Genomic DNA, 21,996 nt, shown 5'->3' on the forward strand with positions numbered 1-21,996 from the left:
AGCAGAATGGATTATTATTTAAACGGTAAGATGTTAAAACATGCTGCTGTGCAGAGGGACCTGGGTGTGCTGGTGCACGAGTCGCAAAAAGTTGGTGTGCAGGTGCAACAGGTGATTAAGAAGGCTAATCGAGTTTTGTCTTTCATTGCTAGAGGGATGGAGTTCAAGACTAGAGATGTTATGCTGCAATTATATAGGGTGTTGGTGAGGCTGCATCTGGAGTATTGTGTTCAGTTTTGGTCTCCTTACCTGAGAAAGGACATATTGGCACTGGAGGGTGTGCAGAGGAGATTCACTAGGTTGATCCCAGAGTTGAGGGGATTAGATTATGACGAGAGGTTGAGTAGAATGGGACTGGAGTCATTGGAGTTTAGAAGGATGCGGGGGGGGATCTTATTGAAACATATAAAATTATGAAGGGAATAGATAGGATAGATGCGGGCAGGTTGTTTCCACTGGTCGGGGAAAGCAGAGCTAGGGGGCATAGCCTCAAAATAAGGGGAAGTAGATTTAGGACTGAGTGTAGGAAGAACTTCTTCACCCAAAGGGTTGTGAATCTCTGGAATTCCTTGCCCAGTGAAGCAGTTGAGGCTCCTTCTTTAAACAGGCAGAAGGCAGGGAGTTGGGATAAAAGGTTCTTTTTCGGAATAGCAACCGGTGACGAGTGGTGTCCCGCAGGGTTCAGTGTTGGGGCCACAGCTGTTCTCTTTATATATTAACGATCTAGATGACAGGACTGAGGGCATTCTGGCTAAGTTTGCCGATGATACAAAGATAGGTGGAGGGGCAGGTAGTATGGAGGCGGTGGGGTGGCTTCAGAAAGATTTAGACAGTTTAGGAGAGTGGTCCAAGAAATGGCTGATGAAATTCAACGTGGGCAAGTGCGAGGTCTTGCACTTTGGAAAAAAGAATAGAGGCGTGGACTATTTTCTAAACGGTGACAAAATTCATAATGCTGAAGTGCAAAGGGACTTGGGAGTCCTAGTCCAGGATTCTCTAAAGGTAAACTTGCAGGTTGAGTCCGTAATTAAGAAAGCAAATGCAATGTTGTCATTTATCTCAAGAGGCTTGGAATATAAAAGCAGGGATGTACTTCTGAAGCTTTATAAAGCATTAGTTAAGCCCCATTTAGAATACTGTGAGCAATTTTGGGCCCCACACCTCAGGAAGGACATACTGGCACTGGAGCGGGTCCAGCAGAGATTCACACGGATGATCCCAGGAATGGAAGACCTAACATACGATGAACGTCTGAGGATCTTGGGATTATATTCATTGGAGTTTAGGAGGTTGAGGGGAGATCTAATAGAAACTTACAAGATAATGAATGGCTTAGATAGGGTGGATGTAGGGAAGTTGTTTCCATTAACAGGGGAGACTAGGACCCGGGGGCACAGCCTTAGAATAAAAGGGAGTTACTTTAGAACAGAGATGAGGAGAAATTTCTTCAGCCAGAGAGTGGTGGGTCTGTGGAATTCATTGCCACAGAGGGCGGTGGAGGCCCTGACGTTGAGTGTCTTTAAGACAGAAGTTGATAAATTCTTGATTTCTCGAGGAATTAAGGGCTATGGAGAGAGAGCGGGTAAATGGAGTTGAAATCAGCCATGATTGAATGGTGGAGTGGACTCGATGGGCCGAATGGCTTTACTTCCACTCCTATGTCTTATGGTCACATGTAGGCCAGACCAGGTAAGGATGGCAGATTTCGACATCAGCGAGCCAGATAGGTTTTTACAACAATTAATGCTAATTTCAGTCATGGTTACGGAAATGAGCTTCATAATGCCTGATTATATTAACTACAATTAAATTGCATCCCTTGGTCAATAGCCTGGATTACTAGTTCAGTGACGTTCCCACTCCGCCACCGTAAATGACGTCAAACAGGTCACTTCAGCAACTGAATTCAAACTTACCGTAATTTAATCTGCATCATTTTTCCTTGTGTACACAGAGCAATGAAGACACAATGCTTCCCCACTCACTGCAGACTGTTTGCCAGCGCATGTAGCTCTCCGCCTGGCACTGGGGATTATCCAGTGAATACGATAGTCAGCCATTGCCCATAGGCAATCATCCATCACCACGACAAGAAAAGGGATTTGATACAAAACGGCGGATCCAGGCTTCACTGGAAAAAATCCTTTATTGTACAGAAATCACTCAGTGGAATCACAAGCTTCACTACAATGTTAAAAAAGTGTGAATAATTCACAATCACATAGGACCTTTCACATACAAGTTAATTCAAACAACTGAGTTTGCCCCAACATTATCGGAAAACATTCTTCACATATCCAAAATGACTTGATGTGTTAATAAAAATATATGATTTCATTCACGTGAGGATCAATCGGGTACACTGATCAACAAGAATCGGCCATTGCACAGAAGCTCTGAACAGAATCACATCAACTTAGATTCAACTGCTTGGCAGAAAGAGCGAGGAAGCCAAGGCACCAGGGGGGCAGACAATGGCAAAAAAATTCGAGACAGAGAGAGAACTGGTCAGATATAGGAACGGGATGAAAGTGAGGGGGAGGATGTGCGAGAGGGAGGGAGAAACTACAGAGGGGAGACAGAGCAGGGGAGAGAGACCAAGTGAGAGGGAGGGCGAGGACGAGAGGGAGGGAGGGTGAGGACGAGAGGGAGGGAGGGTGAGGACGAGAGGGAGGGAGGGTGAGGACGAGAGGGAGGGAGGGTGAGGACGAGAGGGAGGGAGGGTGAGGACGAGAGGGAGGGAGGGTGAGGACGAGAGGGAGGGAGGGTGAGGACGAGGGAGAAAGAGCTAGGATGAGAGGGAGGTAGGACGAGGACGAGGGAGAAGGAGCACGAAGATGCGAGGGAAGGAGGGCGAGGATGAGAGAAAGGGAGGGCGTGGACGAGAGAGAGGGAGGAAAAGAGAACAGGATGGAAGGAGAGGAGTGGGAGGGAGTGTGTGGAAAGGAAGGCGAGCATAAAGGATTGGGATTTGTTTATTGTCACGTGTACCGAGGTACAGTGAAAAGGATTATTCTGCATACAGCTCAGACAGATCATTCCGTACATGAAAAGAAAATACATAGCGCAAACATAAAATACACAATGTAAATACATAGATACAGGCATTGGTTGAAGCGTACAGGTGTGTAGTACTACTCAGTAGAGAAGGTGTGTGAAGAGATCAGATCAGTCCATAAGAGGGTCATTTAGGAGTCCGTTAACAGCGGGGAAGAAGCTGTTTTTGAATCTGTTTGTGCAAAGAATGAATAAGCCGGGTGGGAGGGGAGAGAAGGAGCAAGAGATGAAGAGGGAGAGAGTAAGGAAAAGAGAAAGACGAAGAATGGAGAGAGTGTGAGATGGAGGGGGAGACGGGAAGCGAGAGTGAGGAAGGGAGAGAGCGAGAGACAGAAAGAGACAGAGAGTGAGGATGGGAGAGAACGAGCAAGGGGGAGGAAGTGGGATAGTGAGGGAGGATGGGAGTGAGAGAGAAAAGTGGGAGAGTGAAGGAGGATGGGAGAGTGCGAGAGAGAGGAAGTGGAAGGGAGGATGGGAGAGAGGAAGAGTGAAGGATTTTGAGAGAGCGCGAGAGAGGAAGAGGGAGAGTGAGGGAGGATGGAAGAGAGAGAACAAAGTGGGAGAGTGAGGGAGGATGGAAGAAAGTGAGAGAGGAGTGGGAGAGTGAGGGAGGATGGGAGCAGGGAGAGAGGGTGGGAGTATGAGGGAGGACGGGAGAGTGAAGGAAGATGGGAGAGTGTAAGGGAGTGTAAGGGAGGATGGGAGGGAGTGAGAGGGTGGGAGAGAGCAAGAGAGGAAATGGGAGTGAGGGGGAGGGTGGGAGAGAGCGAGAGAGATAGAAGGGAGAGAAATCAAGAGAGGGGAAAGATCATGAGAGAGGGAACCAAGAGAGAAGCAGAGCTGTAGATGATTATTTGAAATTTAATTTGGGTCAGGTTATGCAGTGAGCTCTTCCAGTCCTGTTTATTCCTATATCGTCCATCTGCTTTCGCTGTAGCCACTACGGGACAATTTGGATTATTAATATGTGGGGGGATAGTTGTGTAGGGACAGAATCCTGTCTGCTGAGTCAAGAGTCCTGAAGGGGCCTATGTTTTGTTTTTCACCCATGATACAGTGAAGCAGAACTGAGCTGTCCATTTAAGAGGCCCTTGCAAGCACCATACGACGAAACAATTCCCCCCTCAACGCACCCTACCCAAGGCAGGCCAACTATCCATGAGACTTATCACTGTCTGTGATGCAGACCTGGTGCCCTATCTGCCGATCGAACGCATTAGCTGTAAAGGCGAAAAACCAAAAGCGTCACATTTTCTGACCAAACCTCGCTTGTTTGATGAATTTGTGTACAGGCTGAGGGATTGCAAGTGAGATTATCATCAGCGACCACATTACCCTCTCGTTGTGGCAAATAGTGAACAGGTCAGTGATCCTGGCATGCATACATGAGGAAGTGGGATCAGATTCTGCAAGATTTGTTTCTGGAATGTGGCAACTAGGGGCTTTTCACAGTAACTTAATTGAAGCCCAATTATGACAATAAGCGATTATTATTATTATTATTATACAACCATTACAGGCCAGAGAGAGAGAGACAGAGCAAGGGAGCTAATTATGAGGGGGATTGATTACAAAAGTAGGGAGAGTTGTACAGGGCATTGGTGAGACCACACCTGGAGTAATGTGCACAGGATTGGTCTCTTTACTTAAAGGAGATATAAATGCATTAGAAGCAGTTCAGAGGAAGTTTACTAAACTAATACCAGGAATGGGCAGGTTGGCGTTTGAGGAAAAGGTTGGACAGGCAAGGTTTGTAGCCACTAGAGTTTAGAAAAGTAAGAAGCCACTTGGTCAAAATCTTCAAGATCCTGAGGAGTATTGGCAGGGGGCTGTAGAAGGGATGCTTTGTCATGTGGGAGAACTGTTGAAAAATAAGGGGTCTCCTATTTAAGAAAGAGATGAGAATATTTTTCTCCGTGGGTCGTGAATCTCTGGAACGCTCTTCCTCAAAAGAGCAGAATATTTATAAGGCAGAGACAATTTTTGATGAACAAGGGGTGAAAGGTTATCGGGGGGGTCGAAGTTACAATTAGATCAGCCATGAACATATTGAATGATGGAGAAGGCTCAAGGGGCCTGCTCCTGCACCTAATCCGTACGTACATACGTATGTTCGAGCCACTTGGGTACAATCCCAAAATCTCTGGATTTGAGGGATTCCTGCCAGCCTATAACTTGCGCCAAATCCAGTGGATGGGTTTTTTTTTTTAATTTAGTGTACCCAATTTATTTTTTCCAATTAAGGAGCAATTTAGCGTGTCCTATCCACCTAGCTTGCACATTTTTGGGTTGTGGGGGCGAAACCCACGCAAACACGGGGAGAAAGTGGAAACTCCACACGGACAGTGACCCAGAGCCGGATCGATCCTGGTACCTCGGCGCCATGAGGCCACAGTGCTAACCCACTGCGCCACCGTGCTGCCCCTCCAGCGGATGGGTTGAGGAACTTGCTGACTGGGACCATGGTCCAGCAACACCTCGATACTTAAATTCCTCACCCCTCCCCTATCTCTCTATAACCATCTCCAGCGTTATTAGCCTCGGAGATCTCTGCAGCCCTCTGAATCTGGCCTTGAATTCTAGGTTTGGCCAGCATTTGTTGACCATTCATAATTACCCCTTGAGCTGAGTGGCATGCTAGGCCATTATAGAGGGCAATTAAGAGTCAACCATATTGCTGTGGGTCTGGAGTCACATGTAAGCCAGACCAGGTAAGGCAGGCCGATTTCCTCCCCCAAAGGACATTAGTGAACCAGATGGGTTTCTATGAGAATCAATGCTGGTTTTGAGATCACTATTACAGACAGTGGCTTGACAATTTCAGATTTTAAAAACATTTAATTGATTGAATTTAAATTTCACCAGCTGAGGTGCTGCCGCTTGAACCCATATCCCCGAGGCCTTAGCTTGAGCCTCAGCATTACTAGCCCAACAACATTACCAGTTCGCCTCGGTATCTCCTACTTGGAGGAGGTATCAAGAGGGGGCAGCAGAAGAGGTGAATTTTAAGTCGGGCCTTCAAGGTGAGGGAGGTGGACAGGCATTAGGCAGGGGTTTCAGAGTGCAGTCATGTCCTGAGCAGCTCCCTAGTTTAATCTTGCACCCGATCATGTAGCACCCATTCCTTCAATACTGCCCCCTTCGAGTGGTGGTTAGAAATATGGAGCCAAATCTGAATCCACAAGATCATTTTTAAAAATACATATATATTTTTTTTAAATACCCAATTATTTGTTTTCCCAATTAAGGGTGGCCAATCCACCTACCCTGCACATCTTTGGGTGGTGGGGGAGAGACCCATGCAGACTCGGGGAGAATGTGCAAACTCTACACAGTGACCTGGGGCTGGGATCAAACCCAGGTCCTTAGCGCTGCAGGCAGCAGTGCCAACCACTGTGCCGCCCTTGAATCCACAAGGTCCTGATAACGAAGTGAACACACTGCTAACTGAGCCAAGTTCTGAATGCACAGTTTCAGGTCATTTTAGAAAACAGCTGTTATTGGTTTCAGTCGAGGTAGAACCTGTCAGAATTTGGTGAAGGGTTAAACATGGGTTAGGATGTCAGTACCTCTCTGCTCTTTGCAGTTATTGATGTACTTGTTGCATGTTTCCAACTCTGCTTTTAGCAAAAGGTTTATTTATTTTTTTAATTCGGGCTCTCTCTTTCTCACCAGTGGCGGTGCACTGCCGACCAGGAAAGTCCCCTGCTCCAGACCTGGCCTGTTATAAGCGAGCCTTCAGCCAGTTCACCAGCCGGGGAGAAGGGAGTGCAGTAGTTTGTGAGCATCTGCAGGTTTGCAAGAGAATCAGCCACCTACTATCCAGAAATTCCTGTTGATGTGACCGGAGCGGAATGGCCTCCCTTCTGTTCCGAGATCGGTCACAGCATCATGGGGATGGATGGTAACACACTCCACTTCACCTCAGGCTGTCCACATTGCCTTGTGACTGGAAGCCAGAGAAGTGTCACTATCCATGGAAAGAGGATGGACAACCCCCCCCCCCCCCCTCAACGTTCTCCCTCACCAGAAATACACCAACTGCACCCCCCCCCTCAACGTTCTCCCTCACCAGAAATACACCAACTGCACGCTGAGGCTGGGAACGTACCCACTTTGATGCATTTCTCTGCCCACCTTCGCTCCGCAACTGCTGCTATGAAGGGTTAAAAGTCTTCCTGATTCCTCCCGAATGCCATGTTTAGACTCTCGACCCTCAGGACTGGGACAATTTGTCAATTCCCTTCACAAGTATCAGAAGCTTCACCAAGATCACCACAGAATCTCCCTCTCTCTCAAATATCATTTTCCCCTCACACCTACAAACTGATTTACTTCAAAGGTGAATCCAAGGCCTGTCAGTAGCTCACTGTGCAAAGGTGATCCGGGGGTTGGGGGGGGGGATGCATGTGTGTGACTAATACATGTGTACACAGAGAAGAAAGACCAAATGGGGGGAAAAAGAAAAAGAACCTCAGTTTGACTGCTGGGACTATCGGAAAAGTGAGTAACCAGCACGTTCAACCAGGACTTGCCCTCGTTGTAAGTACGGCGGGTTTAAAATCAGTTCTGATGTATGCCGTCACTTGGCATGTCGTCTTGAGCTGATGGAGTCTCTTCTTTTGTGTGAGTCACTGAAAATACAGAAGGAAACACCAGTGAAGACAGGTTTACAAAAAGTATTGGAAGACACACAGAATCAAGCATGTTTTTTTCAATTGTTTTTGCTGGATGTGGGCATCAGTGGCCAGGGCAGCATTGATTGCTCATCCCTTGCTGTTGCCTTCTTGAACCGTTGCAGAACGAGGTGTAAATACATGCACTGTGCTATTCGGGGTGTGGGTGGGGGGGGGGGGGGGGGGGGGGGGTAATTCCAGGATTTTGACCCAGTGACAGTGTAAGAATATATGTATTTCCAAGTCAAGATGGTGAATTGATTTGGAGGGAAATTTCCAAGTGGTGGCTTTCCCAAGTATCTGCTGGCCTTGTCCTTCTAGATGGCAGTGGTCGAGGATTTGCAAGGCCTAGGGAGCCTCGGTGAGTTCCTGCAGTGTATCGTGTAAATGATATACACGGTTGTCACTGTTCATCGGTGAAGGGAGTGAATGTGTGTGGGAGGGGTGCCAATCAAGTGGCCTGCTTTGTCCTGAATGGTTTTGAGCTTCTTGAGTGTTGTTGGAGCCGTACTCATCCAAACAAGTGGAGGGTAGTCCATTACACTCCTGACTTGTGCCTTGCATATGGTGGGCAGGATTTGGGGAGTCAGGAGGCGAGTTACTCACCACAGGATTCTTAGCCTGACCTGCTCTTGCAGCCAGTATTTATATGGCTCGTCCAGTTTGTTTGTGGTCAATGATAATCCCCATGATGTTAACAGTGGGGAATGGTAATGCTATGGAACGTCAAGGGGTGATGGTTAGATCCTCTCTTATTGAAAATGGTCACTGCCTGACACTTATGTGGCACAAAATGTTACTTGCCACATGTCAGCCCAAGCCTGGATATCGTCCAGGTCTTGCTGCATTTGGTGCTGCTCAGTATCTGGGGCGTCTTGAATGGTGCTGAATGCTGTGCAGTCATCTGTTAATAATGACCGGACACCATAAGAGGGCAGAGGGTGCAAAAAGTTGTGATACAGGTGACTGGTAATACACAACGTGGTAATAAATGGCAATACAGGTACATGACAATAACCGGCGACAGAGGCTGAGGCGGCAACAAATGGTAAGAAGACACAGTAACAATGGGAGGAGAAGGGGATTAGGAGACTAAAAGATTTGTTTCTTGGGGGTCGGTTTGCAGAGTTGAAGGAGCTGGAAGCGAAGTATGGGCTGGAACAGGGTGAAATGTTTAGATACATGCAGGCTCGAGATTTTGCCAGAAAGGAGATAGGCAGCTTCCTGGTGGAGCCGGCCTCCACATTGCTGGAGGAGGTGCTGACGACAGGGGGACTGAAGAAGGGGGTAGTGTAGGCGGTTTACGGAGCTATTTTGGAAGAGGAGAAGGCACCACTGGAAGGGATCAAAGCAAAGTGGGAAGAAGAGTTGGGAGAGGATATGTAGGGGGGAGGGGGTGGTTCTGGTGTGAGGTGCTCCGGAGAGTGAACGCCTCCAACTCATGCGCGTGGTTGGGGTTGATACAGCTGAAGAGCACTCCTCACGAGGGCGAGGATGAGGCGATTCTTTGAAAGGGTAGAAGATGGACGTGAACGTTGCGTGTGGGGGGGGGGGGGGGCAAATCACATTCATATGTTTTGGTCCTGTCCAAAGCTGGAGGATTACTGGATTAGTTAGAATCTCTAAAGTGGTGCATGTGAAACTGGACCCAGGCCCTCGGGAGGCCATATTTGGGGTGTCGGACTAGTCGCCGTTGGAAACGGGTGCGGAGGCAGATGTTGTAGCCTTCGCCTTGTTGATCGCCCGAAGGCGAATCCCGATGGGTTGGAGAGCAACCTCTCCACCCTGTGTCCTGGCGTGGCAGGGGGACCTGTTGGAATTCTTGACTCTTGAGGAGGTTAAGTTTGAACTGATGGGAAGGATGGAGGGGTTCTTCAATTCATGGGCATTATTCATTGTGCAATTTCGAGAATTGGATTACATCGAATATTAGTTGGGGGGGGGGGGGTGGTTGGGAGGGTTGGGGGAGGGGGACTGTGTGTGTTAATGGTGACGATGGGTGATTCCTGATTCCTTTATGTCCTTTATGTAAACATGCGGGCTAATGTTTGGGGTTTGGTGGGAGGATGGGAACGTTGTTATTGATATGGGGATTGACATAGTTGTTACTGTTTATTGTTGGTGGGTGTAAATGTGGGAGAAAATGTGAAAAAGGAGAATAAAAATATTTAAAAAAAAAGATGCGGTAACAAATGGAAGTAGAGGGCGCGGCAGCTACCAGTGAGAGCGCACATGCAACATGGTGTGTGCAGCAGCAGCCAATGCGATAGAGGGCACAATAACGACTGGTGGCAGAGCGTGACAATAACCCATGACAATGAATTTTCCTATCTAAGGAAGTGTCCCTCTTGTCTCTTTCCCAACTTCTTTTGATACAAATGGATTCAATCCATCTGGACTAGGCAATTTAACATCCCTAAATTTGATCTGTTTAATTATCCCCTCCTTTCTATATTAAAGATCTATATCCTTTTCAAGCTCTTCCAAATGCATGACAATCATGGCTAGCTTACCTGGCAGGCACAGAGGTAAAGTATTTAGTACTTCGTCCACTTCCCCGTCATTGGTCCCGAGTTTGTCATGTGCACTCTTTGGAGACCCTATCCTGATTATTATTAGATGACAGACATATCTGTGGGATACAGTGTTTTTTTAATATTCCTTGATAAATTTGATTTTGTAGTGCCTTTCTAGTGAAATAGTTGCCACCTGCTTTTGTCTGCCTCTCCTTCATTGTCCATATACTTGGTGACATTTTAAATCTGAGTTCTGCCAATATATCCATTTATCAAGATATGGGGGATGTGGGACCAGTGCAAACTGGACAGTTTACACCTGGACAGGGCCAAGACGGATGTCAGCGTGGCTGGGAAGGGTTTAAACTAAAATGGCAGGGGGATGGGAAGCACCGGTTTCCTCCCAAAGACCAAAGATGCACAGGTTAGGTTGATTGGCCATGTTAAATTTCCCCTTAAGTGTCCAAAAGGTCAGGTGGGGTTACTGGGTTACAGGTATTGGGTCAGAGTGTGGGCCTAGGCAGGGCATTCTTTCCAAAGGTCGGTGCAGACTCGATGGTCCGAATGGCCTACTTCCGCACAGTATGAATCAAACAGGATCATCGTGAAACATAGCGGGAACTGGACAAGTAATGTTTAAAAGACAAACCTAAAGGCTTTTTGCCTTAACAAGCAGGGAATTTGCAATAAAGTGGATGAACTAATCACACAAATAGATGTAAACGGGTTTGATATAGTCAGTATTAGGGAGACTTAGGCTGCTGGATGACCAGGGATGGGAACAGAACATTCAAGGGTATTCAGTACTTAGGAAGGACAGACAAAAAGGAAAAGGCGGCAGAGTTGCAGTGCTGGTTAAAGAGGAAATTAATGCAATAGTGATGAAGGATATTAGCTCTGACAATCTGTATGGGTGGAGCTGAGAAACACCAAGGTGCAGAAAATGTGAAGTGGGGGTTGTCGAGACCCCCAAACTGACATGGTGTTGGGAATGGCATTAAACAGGAAATTAGAGACGCATGCGATAAAGGAACATCTTTAATTATGGGTGATTTTAATCTGCATAGATTGGGCAAATCAAATAAATCACAATACCGTAGAGGAGGAATTCCTGTAGTGTATACTGGATCTTTTTCTTGATGAATACATTGAGGGAACCAACTAGAGAACAGGCCATCCCAGATGGTCTAATGGGAAAGGAATAATAGGCAATCTAGCTGTGCGAGACCCTAGAGGTGATCACATTTTTCATCAATATGGAGAGTGATGTTGTTGACATAGGAAACTAGCAGAAAACAAACAATTATACCAAAAGCTTCTATAAGTATAAAGAGGAAGAGAATAGCTCAAGTAAATGTTGGCCCTCTAGAGGACGATAATGGTGAGGTAATAATGGGTAACACAGAGATGGTGGGGAGGCACTGAATCAATATTTTGCCTGTCTTGACAGTAGAGGATAATAAATTTTTTCCAAAGCCTACACTTAATGCAGAGGAACATCATGCAATAACCATCACTAGGGGGACGGTATTCAATAAACTGGTGGGATTAAGGGCAGATAAGTCTCCGGGACCTGATTACCTGCACCCTAGGGTATTAAAGGAGGTGGTGAGGGAAATAGGGGATGCATTGGTTATGATATTTCAGAATTCCCTGGATTCTGGAAGGGTCCCAGTGGATTGGAAATATGCTAATATGAAGTCCCTGTTCAAAAAGGGAGAGGCAAAAAAGTAGAAAACTAGACTGGTTAGCTGGACCTCTGTGGTGGGGAAGTTGCTGGAATCTATCATTAAAGAGGAGGTGACAGAATATTTGGAAAGACACAAGTCAATCCACTTTTGTGGGCATGATTTATGAGGGGTAAGTCATGCTTAACAAACTTGCTTAAGTTCTTTGAGGACGTAACCAGCAAGGTGGATAATGGGGAACCTGTGGATGTGGTATATCTAGATTTCCAGAAGGAATTTGATAAGGTGCCACATAAAAGACTAATCCAGAAGGTGAGATAGGGCAATGGGGGTAGAGAACTTGACTGGATTGAGGATTGGCTGACTGGCAGAAAGCAGAGGGTTGGGATAAATGGGTCTTTCACTGGCTGGTTACATGTAACTCGTAGGGTGCCGCAGGGGTCAGTCCTCGGACTTCAACAGTTTACAATTTATATAAATGATCGGCAAGCAGGGACAGAGTGTAACACAGCAAAATTTGAAGTTGATACAGGTAGGAAAGCAGGCAATGAAGAGGAGATAAAGGTTTTACAGACGGATGAAGGAGGTTGGGCCAAAATTTTGGGTTATCCATTTTGGCTGAAAAAATAGAATGGCAAATTATCTAAATGAATAGCAGATCCAAGATGCTTCTGGGCAGAGGGATCCAGGTGTCTTTGTTCATAAATCTCAGAACGTCGATATGCAGGTACAGCATGTCATTAAAAAGGATTTCTTCAAGGATTTAACTATCACTGAATCAAAGGAAATGTGAAGAACAGGTCCTTCAGCCCATCAAGTCTGCACCGACACATGAAAAACACCTGACCTACCAATCCACCTAATTCCATTTTCCAGCACTTGGCCCATAGCCTTGAATGTTATGACGTGCCAAGTGCCAAGCTGTGTGGTAACTCCCCTCGTGACTGACTCTTCAATTAAGGGGGGGGGGGGAAAACAGCGGTTCCCTATCCGTGCCACTCATAATCTTGTATACCCCGTTCAGGTTGCCCCTCAGACTTCTCTGCTCCAACAAAAACAACCCAAACCTATCGAACCTTTCTTTATAATGCACGATAGCACAGTGGGTAGCGCTGTTGCTTCACAGCTCCAGGGTCCCATGCTCGATTCTCGGCGTGGGTCACTGTCTGTGCGGAGTTTGTATGTTCTCCTCATGTCTGTGTGGGTTTCCTCCGGGTGCTCTAGTTTCCTCCCAGTCCAAATCTCTCTCTCTCTGCCTTGAATACGTCCACCATTGCAGACTTTTTCAATTACAGCATCACTCTTTCTCTTGCTATATTGGTGAAGTCCTTTGGTGTCGTCTTCGATTTTCTCCCCTTATTACCTTGTTGGCAGTTTTAACTTCTGTGCATCTCTTTCTATCGCTCTCAGTCTGCAGTATCTCTACTGTTCTGCACCTTCACATAAACCCTTTCTTTCAGTTTTAACCTATTGCTCACTTCCCTCGTTTTAAAAAAAAATTAAGAGTACACAAATTTTTTTCCCCCAATTAAGGGCAATTTAGCGTGGCCAATCCACCTAACCTGCATATTTTTGGGTTGTGGGGGTGAAACCCACGCAGACATGGGGAGAATGTACAAACTCAACATGGACAGTGACCCAGGGCCGGGATTTGAACCAGGGTCCTCAGCGCTGCAGTCCCAGTGCTAACCACTGCACCACATGCCGCTCCCACTCGCTTCCCTTGTTGATTGAGGTGGTTTAACTATACCAGAAGTCTCCTTGCTTTTTAGGCATATGGACAGGTCTTCCAATTCACCAGATAGTTTTGGAAGGCCGTCCACTTTCAGGCATTATTCTATCTGTTAACTACCTTGTCCAGCCTATTTTGGTCAATTCCTGCCTCATAAATTTAAAAGCTTCGTTTATGATTCACCCTGCTCCCTATTGAACCTAATTTCTACTTTGATCCCATTATGGTCACACTGCTGACTAATCCAGACTTGCTACTCCTCACCAAACCCAAGACAGTCCTGTCCTCCTGTTGGTTTAAGATCAATCTTGCTCCAGAAAACGGTGCCGAATACACTCCAGAAGTCCATTGTTTCTGGGGCTGGAGCTGTTTTGTTTCTCTCGGTTTGCATCAGAGGAGTGAAGTCTCCCAACGTGACTAATCTGCCGACACATCCCCGATCTCCATTTACCTATCCTACAACTTTATCACTGCTGTGCATGGGTCAATAGGCAAATCCCAAATTCTTAATTTCCTGTTCCTCAATTCCACCTATATTCCTTCACTATTATTTTGATTGCTCTGTCCTTTTTAAATGCTTTACATCCTGCTATATTTATCTCCCAGTCCTGTCCAGCCTGCAACCTGGTGTCATCAGTGGTGGTTACTTCATACACATTTAGCTGAATTTACGCTTATTACCCCACTTGTGTTAGTGTGTAAAACCTCTAATTGGACATGAAACTTCGCCTTTGTGCCCTGATGCTGGTTTCCATAGAATGCCGACAACGCAGGAGGCCATTCGGCCCATAGACCCTCTGAAAGAGCACCCTACCAAGACCCACTCCCCCACACTATCCCAGTATCTCCATGCATTGATCATGGCCAATCCAGGTAACCTGCACATCTTTGGACTGTGGAGGAAACCGGAGCACCCAGAGGAATCCTACGTAGACATGGGGACAAAGCCTAGGCGTAGCCTCCTGCTTTTTTCCTGACTATGTCACGGCGCCCAACATGGCAACTGGATCTTTCCCTTCCCTTGCGAAATTCCTTTCCCAGTTGCATTGAGATAACCCTTACTCTGGCAGCAGAGACTGCCCATTCTCTGGGTTGCGACTGCTATCTATCCCGCAATAACTGTGTCTACTCTGCTCCTCTTTAAACTGCCTTGGGCAATATTGCAACTGTCTCCACTGCTCACAGCTCAGCTTATCCAGTGCCACCTGTTGGGAATGGTACAAGGGAGGTAACGAGCAGGTGCCTCATCATGATGTGGCCAAGAGTTGTGCAGTTTCAGTGACTGGATGGGGCTGTTGCTGAAGAGCGTTTGTATGTATTCATGTGTCCGTGGGTCTGCGCGTGTCTACACGCTCGTGTGACCTAATATCAGAGATAGTCTGGATCCGAGTGTGATTCCACTCGTTTGCTTCGGTGTCCATACCATACACGGGTATGTGTGGTCGCCGTGTATGAGGGTGTGGGGCCTGTGTGTGGGGGTAGGGGGGATCTGTGTGTGCAGGAGGGGGGGCCGTATGGCCATATATGTGTCTGTGGGGGGGGGGCTGCGTGTGGGGTGGCCTGTGTGTGGGGGGTGGCTGTATGTATGTTTATGTGTAGGGGGAGGTGCTGTATATGTGCAGAAGTTGGGAGGGGCCTGTGTGTGTGTGGGGGGGAGGAGGGGGGGTCCTGCATGTGTGTGTGTTGGGGGCTCTGTATGTGTGCTTGCGCATGTGGGGCCTTTCTGTGGGGTGGGGGCCTGTGTGTGTGGGGAGGGAGGGGCTGTGTGCGCGCGCAGGGGGCCTGTGGGTGTGTGGGGTGGCTGTATGAGTATGTACGGGAGGGTCTGTGTATGTGAGGGGGGGGCTGTGTGTGTATGTGCGTGAGTGTGGCACCTGGTTGTGCGTATGCGCGAGTGCGTGGGGAAGGCCTGCGTGCGGCGGGCTGCTTACGTGGGGGGCCTGTGGCCGCTTGTGGGCCTGTTTGTGTGCATGCTCGCTTGTTTGTGTACATGTGAGCCTGTTTGTGTGCATGCGTAGGCCTGTTGGTGTGGGCCTGTGCACACATACTTGTATGGGCCTGTGTGCGTGCGTATGGGTCTGTGTAGGCGCGCATGTCTGGGCATGAGAACGCATGCGGGGCTGTGTGTGCAGGCTTGTGTGGCTTTGTGTACGAGTGCATGCATCTGTGGGCCTGTATGTGTCTGGTGTGGATCTGTGTGCGCCTATGGCGTGCCTGAGATGCAGCGCATCAGTGTGCACTCTCGTTTGTGTATCCACTCATCTGCGCAAGTCTGCTGGTGGTGTGTAGCCATTTATATGTGCATCTGGTAGTTTGTCTATCTGCTCGTGTGTAGCCGCATTTGTGTACCCACTCGCGCATGCGGTCTGCTCGCCCGTTTCTACCCGTTTATGTGCGTTAGCTCATGTACACTTGTTCTTTTTCTAGTGTGTTTGCTTGCACACGTCTGTTTGACTGGGAAGGGTCAATTCTTCCATTACTACTCTTCCCGTTTGAGATTCCTACCTTCCACAACTAACCCCGCCCAGTTCCCTCCCACCCTTCCCCCACTTTCCACCCACCCCCGTTAGATTACAACTGATTCCCTGAAGTTGCGGCTCTACCAACCATTAATCTCGGTGACTTGCACCTGGCCACCTCTGGCCCAGATGTTGGTGACAGCAGTCAAGACAGCCAAGCAGCTGTCAAACTCCTCGGTGGGACATTCGGCAGCGAGCACGGAGAGTTTCTGAGCTACCTTGAAGGCCTGGTGGTATTGTTCCTGCTGCATGGGTGTTGTCTCTTCTTTAGGCGACTCAGGCTGCTGGGGCGGGACCAGGGCGGCGTCAGCGGCCGGGGTCTCGGAGATGATGCGGAAGACTGGGTGGTTCCTCAGGTAGTGCTCCCGGGTCCAGCGGGGGGAGCAGAGAGTCGGCTCAAAGAGGTCGGCGCCCCGCAACTGCCGGAAGGCCAGGATGTGGCGGCAGGGCAGCTTCATGGAGGTGTGGAAGGCGCACTGGCAGCTGCTTAGGCCTGTCACCACAGCCCGCCGGCGGCAGACGGGCTGCGCCTGCTCGCCCTCCACGCTGAGGAAGGTCACCCACTGGGCCTCCTCCAGCTCTCGCTGTACCCGCGAGAAGGCAAAGCCGGTGAGGAGGCCAAAGTAGTCAGAGGCGGCGGAGCTGGCCTCCAGTGCCACGAGGGGTGACTTCTGGAACATGCGCACGGTCCGGTGGTCGCACTCCGTCCGCAGCGAGTCCACGGCCTTCAACAGGCCCTGCACAAAGGTGGCCGAGTCGGTGAACTTTCCCATCGCCGCCTGCAGCTTCTGGCCCAGCTGCTCTACCCGGTTGATGGTGCTGATCAGATAGGACTCGCTCTCGTGCTTGAAGCCCTCCACCCACTGGCTGCGGTTCTCGTGCCAGTTCTGGTGGAAGTAGTCGATGGCTCGCTGGGTGTTGGTGTCGAGGAGCTGGTGGTACAGCAGGTCGTATTCCTCAGCCGACGCTGCATAGCACATGTTGTGGAGGATCTCCAGCAGCAGGTTTCTGAAAGGCAGAGGGAGAGGGGAGAACAAGATTAGGAAACATTGCCGCAGCTGCCCTTAGCATTCCTCCTCGCGCGCCTTCCATTGCGATCAGTGCCACTCGCGAGACAGTGTTACTATTCTGCACAGGTGTCACCCTGTGCCTGTCCTTTTAACGTCACTTGCCATCAACATACAGGGCAACGGTGGCATTTCTGCCTTACAGCTCCAGGGACACGGTTCAATTCCAGCCTTGGGTGACTGTGTGGAGTTTGCCTGTCTCCTCGTGTCTGCGTGGGTTTCCTCCCACAATCCAGGGATGTGTAGGTTAGGTGGGGTTAGGGTGTTACAGGGATAGGTCAAGAGAGTGGGCCTACGTTGGGTGCACTTTCAGAGCATTGGTGCAGACTTGATGGGCCAAATGGCCACCTTCTACACTGTAACAATTCTATGGTCACATTGAGAAAAATATACACCCTCAGGAGCGAAATCAGACACAAATTCGACAGGCAGCCACATAAAATGGTGTCAGGACAGGTGACCGGTAAGAAGGTGCTTTTTATTTTAAAGGAGAGAGGTAGGAGGGAACAAAGAAGCTGTGTCAGAGACAATTCCAAAGTTCAGGGCTAAGGTGGGTGAGAGGTTGCACGTCTAGTGGCACATTTACACGGTAATTATTTTCCGAAATATTGGCAGACGACAGATGTATGAAGTTCACTGTTCACATGTTGTGTCGTTCTTGCTTTCAGACAGTGCTGAACTTTATTCTGCTAATTCACACATTCTGATATTTTCAGACAGTATTGACCCTTATTCTGCAATTGGCACCATCTCTCGACTAATGCTGTGTGTCTTTACTACACTACCACTCACTTTGCTTTGCATTCCATGACATCTTTATCACTTAATAATCCCCACTCTTTAAAATAAAAAAAATAAAACATTTAGACTACCCAATTCATTTTTTTCCAATTAAGGGGTAATTTAGCATGGACAATCCACCGACCCTGCACATCTTTGGGTTGTGGGGGCGAAACCCACGCAAACATGGGGAGAATGTGCAAATGCCACACCGACAGTGACCCAGAGCCGGGATCGAACCTGGGAACTCGGCGCCGTGAGGCAGCAATGCTAGCCACTGTGCCGCCCCCAATAATCCCCACTCTTTAACCTAACCATAATCTCCTCTTTTCCTCTCCCGGCACCCTCCCCGACAGAATAAAACCGTTTACATTTCAACCTCTTAGTTCCAAAGAAATCATATTGGACTCAAAATGTTCCGACTGTTTCCCGCACTGCAAATGGCAGCAGATCTGCTGAGTTTCTTCCCCCCACACTTTCTGTTTCTATCTCATGTGCATAGAGTTGGTAGCAGTGGTTAGTACAGTTGCTTCACAGCTTCAGGGTCCCAGATTCGATTCCCGACTTGGGTCACTGTCTGTGCGGAGTCTGCACGTTCTCCCTGAGTTTGCGTGGGTTTCCTCCGGTGCTCCATTTGCTCCCATAGTCCAAAGATGTGGTTAGGTGGATTGGCCACGATAAATTGCCCTTAGGTTAGGTGGGGTTACTGCGTTACAGGGATGGGGCGTAGGTAGGGGCTTAAGTGGGTGCTCTTTCCAAGAGCCGGTGCTGACTCGATGGGCCAAATGGCCTCCTTCTGCACTGTAAATTCTATGATAAGGCAGCATTACAACCGCTCAAGTTTTGATGCCCAAAGACAATTCCTGAGAATAAAGGACAAGTGGTGGGAAGCGAAAGCTCGAGAGCCCGAACAATCTGCAGAACTCATGACATGCAAAGTTTTTTTTAGATCACCAGGACAATCCACAGGCCGACGCTAACTGGGCAAAACCCAGTTGCTCATGGGATAGTGCCACCCATCACCGGAAAGCACATTGCAAAACAACTCCTTAACCGCGAACGCACAATTGCAGCTCTCCCCCAGTCTGTCCTGACTGGGAGATATATCGGCCGATCCATCACTGTGTCAAAATCCTGCAACTCCCTCCCTAACAGCACTGTGGGTGCCTACACCACACCGACTGCAGCAGTTCAAGTTTCACTGCGGGCAATTAGGGATGGGCAATAAATGCCAGCCCAGCCAGCGAAATCCATATCCCATGAACAAATTTTAAAGGACCCTGTGGTACAATCCATTGGTGAACAACCATCGATGGGAGAGTTGCAACAAGCAATCGAACAGATGGCAAACAAAGTCTGTGGCCCAGCTGGTATTCCAGATGGGATCTTCCAAAGCTGGTGGTCTTTCGCTCACATCAAGACTCCCTGTACTCACCCTATGGATTTGGGAGGAAGAACAACTCCCCACCCTTGCTAGACTTTAGGAAAGTGGCAGGTGTGAGGGGGTTCGATGTTAATAATGGATAGGGGCGGGTCAGGCTCATGATGGCATCTTCAAGAAGGGTGATAAATTTTGATTTGGGATCGTCGAGCTATTTCCCTCTAGGTCACGCGAGGGAAAATCCTGGTCTGCATTTACCTGCATCATCTACTTCCTGTGGCTAAGGAAATCCTCGCAGAGACATGGTGTGGCATTAGAACTTCCAGAGGAACCCCTGACATGGCCTCCTTTGCCAGGAGAAAAAACAAGAAAGAAAATGTTGTGAACACCACCAGGAACTCTTCATTGCGTTCATCGAAATGTCCAAAGTATCTGACTTGGTGAATCACGAGGCGCTGTGGATTGCACGCCAAAGCTTTAAATGTCCAAGAAACATCATCACTACACTGAATTCCCTTTGTGATGATATCACTGCGATCGTCTTGACCAGGAGATCCGAAACAAATGGCGTCAAAATTTGGATGGGGTGGATTGAGCAAGGGTGTGTTGTAGCCCCATTCTCTTTACAATCTACCTTGTGATAGGACAGTACAGTAGCACAAGTGATTAGCACTGTGGCTTCACAGCGCCAGGGTCCCAGGTTTGATTCCTCGCTGGGTCACTGCCTGTGCGGAGTCTGCACGTTCTCCCCGTGTCTGCGTGGGTTTCCTCCGGGTGCTCCGGTTTCCTCCCACAGTCCAAAGACATGCAGGTCAGGTGGACTGGCCATGGTAAATTGCTCTTAATGACCAAAAAAAAGGTTAGGAGGGGTTATATGGGTTACGGGGATAGGGTGGAAGTGAGGGCTTAAGTGGGTCGGTGCAGACTCGATGGGCCGAATGGCCTCCTTCTGCACTGTATGTTCTATGATGGCTATTCACCCTATGAAAGATCAATGCCCTCTGGTGTCAGTATTAAATATGCCCGTGCCAAAACTAAACTGACCACCACAGATATACAAGATCTCCAATTTGCGGTGCCATTGTTCATTCTACATCAGATCTGTGAACCACTCTCAAATCTCTTCAATTCTGCACGAGAGACTCGGCCTGTGCTTGAATGTTGCCAAAGCAAAACTCATTTGGTAATTAGAGATGGGCAATAAATAGTGGCCGAGCCAGCGAAGTCCACACTTCCAATTCAAGATTTTTTAAAATATCAATGGATGTAGGCAGATAAATAGCTGAGAGGTATAGATATCATGATGCAAATAGAGATACATAGAGACAGAAAGGAAGACAGACAGCTCTTTATTCTCCCTGGGGTCCCTAGCCCTCTCCTCAAAAGTACTCCTCCACAAAGGGCTCCCGCTACCCCCAGCATCTTACCATGTAATCACTGAGGATAGAGACGGGGGGGACAGGAGGGGAGGCGGAGGGGGGGATTGGAGGTGAGCACGGATGGAGAGGTTTCGTTACAGCCTGACTGACAGAATTTCAAAGGATAAAGGGCCTCAATGTCTGACCCCCTCCCCCAGGTCTGGGACAGTCATGGGACGTCAGTACTCACTGCTGTCCGGCTGTCACATGCAGCTTGTCGGTGGTGACGTCCGTCTGGAAGGCGCGCAGAGTGTGGAAGAGGCAAGTGACCAGCTTGGAGTGGGGCAGGACGTCGGCGGCCACCTCCCCACAGTATGGTCTGTCGCTGCACATCACCGTCTGGATCCTCTCCGCTGCCGGGTTCTTCTGCTTAAAGATGCGCAGCAGCTGCTTAATGGTCTCACGCTCCTCATTCTGCATGAACCACAGACACACCAGCTCACTCTCCCCATTTCCGTCGATCACCAGCAGCAGGAACATGGGCAGCCACAAGTCCTCCCACTTGTGCACAAAGTCCATCAGCAGCACCTCAGGGAACTTCTCAAACGTTTGCTTCATGATGTGGTCCTGAAAGTAGATGGCCTGGAGCACATTGGCCTTGCTGACTACTACCACCACATTGCCATCTGGAAAGAAGAGTCCACACAGATAAGTCAGCAGGACACAGGCAAAGGAACAGCACTTCAGCCAACTGATACTGTTATACAGGCCCTTGAGCCCATCGATACTGTCACATTGCAGCCCAACGAAACTACTATACAGGCCGTACAGTTCAACAATACTGTTTTACAGGCCTAGAGTTCATCGGTACCGTTATACAGGCCGTATAGTTCAACAATACTGTTATACAGGTCAATCAGTTCATCGATAGGGTTATACAGTCCGGGGAATTCATTGATGCCGTTATACAGTCTGTACAGTATATCAATACTGTTACACAGTCTGTACAGTACGTCAATACTGTTATAGTCTGTACAGTACATCAATATTATTATAGGCTGTACAGTACATCAATACTGTTATACAGTCTGTACAGTACATCAATACTGTTATACAGTCTGTACAGTACATCAATACTGTTACACAGTCTGTACAGTATATCAATACTGTTACAGTCTGTACAGTACATCAATACTGTTATAGTCTGTACAGTACATCAATA

General features: G+C 48.3%; 1 protein-coding gene across 1 annotated transcript in view; it reads right to left on the minus strand.

Annotated features, from left to right (window-relative positions):
- Positions 1 to 2,127: 2,127 nt before the first annotated feature.
- LOC140390220 (zinc finger SWIM domain-containing protein 1-like) overlaps positions 2,128 to 21,996 on the minus strand; it is a 31,162-nt gene continuing 11,293 nt past the window's right edge. Inside the window, exons 5-7 of the mRNA XM_072475190.1 lie at positions 21,025 to 21,460; positions 16,277 to 17,196; positions 2,128 to 7,691 (exon numbers count right to left, since the gene is read on the minus strand). Of these exons, the coding sequence (XP_072331291.1) occupies positions 7,621 to 7,691; positions 16,277 to 17,196; positions 21,025 to 21,460 (1,427 nt within the window). The 3' untranslated portion in view covers positions 2,128 to 7,620. The remainder of the gene's footprint in view (positions 7,692 to 16,276; positions 17,197 to 21,024; positions 21,461 to 21,996) is intronic.

The sequence above is a fragment of the Scyliorhinus torazame genome, chromosome 14 (assembly GCF_047496885.1).
Source record: "Scyliorhinus torazame isolate Kashiwa2021f chromosome 14, sScyTor2.1, whole genome shotgun sequence".
NCBI classification, from domain to species: Eukaryota; Metazoa; Chordata; class Chondrichthyes; order Carcharhiniformes; family Scyliorhinidae; genus Scyliorhinus; species Scyliorhinus torazame.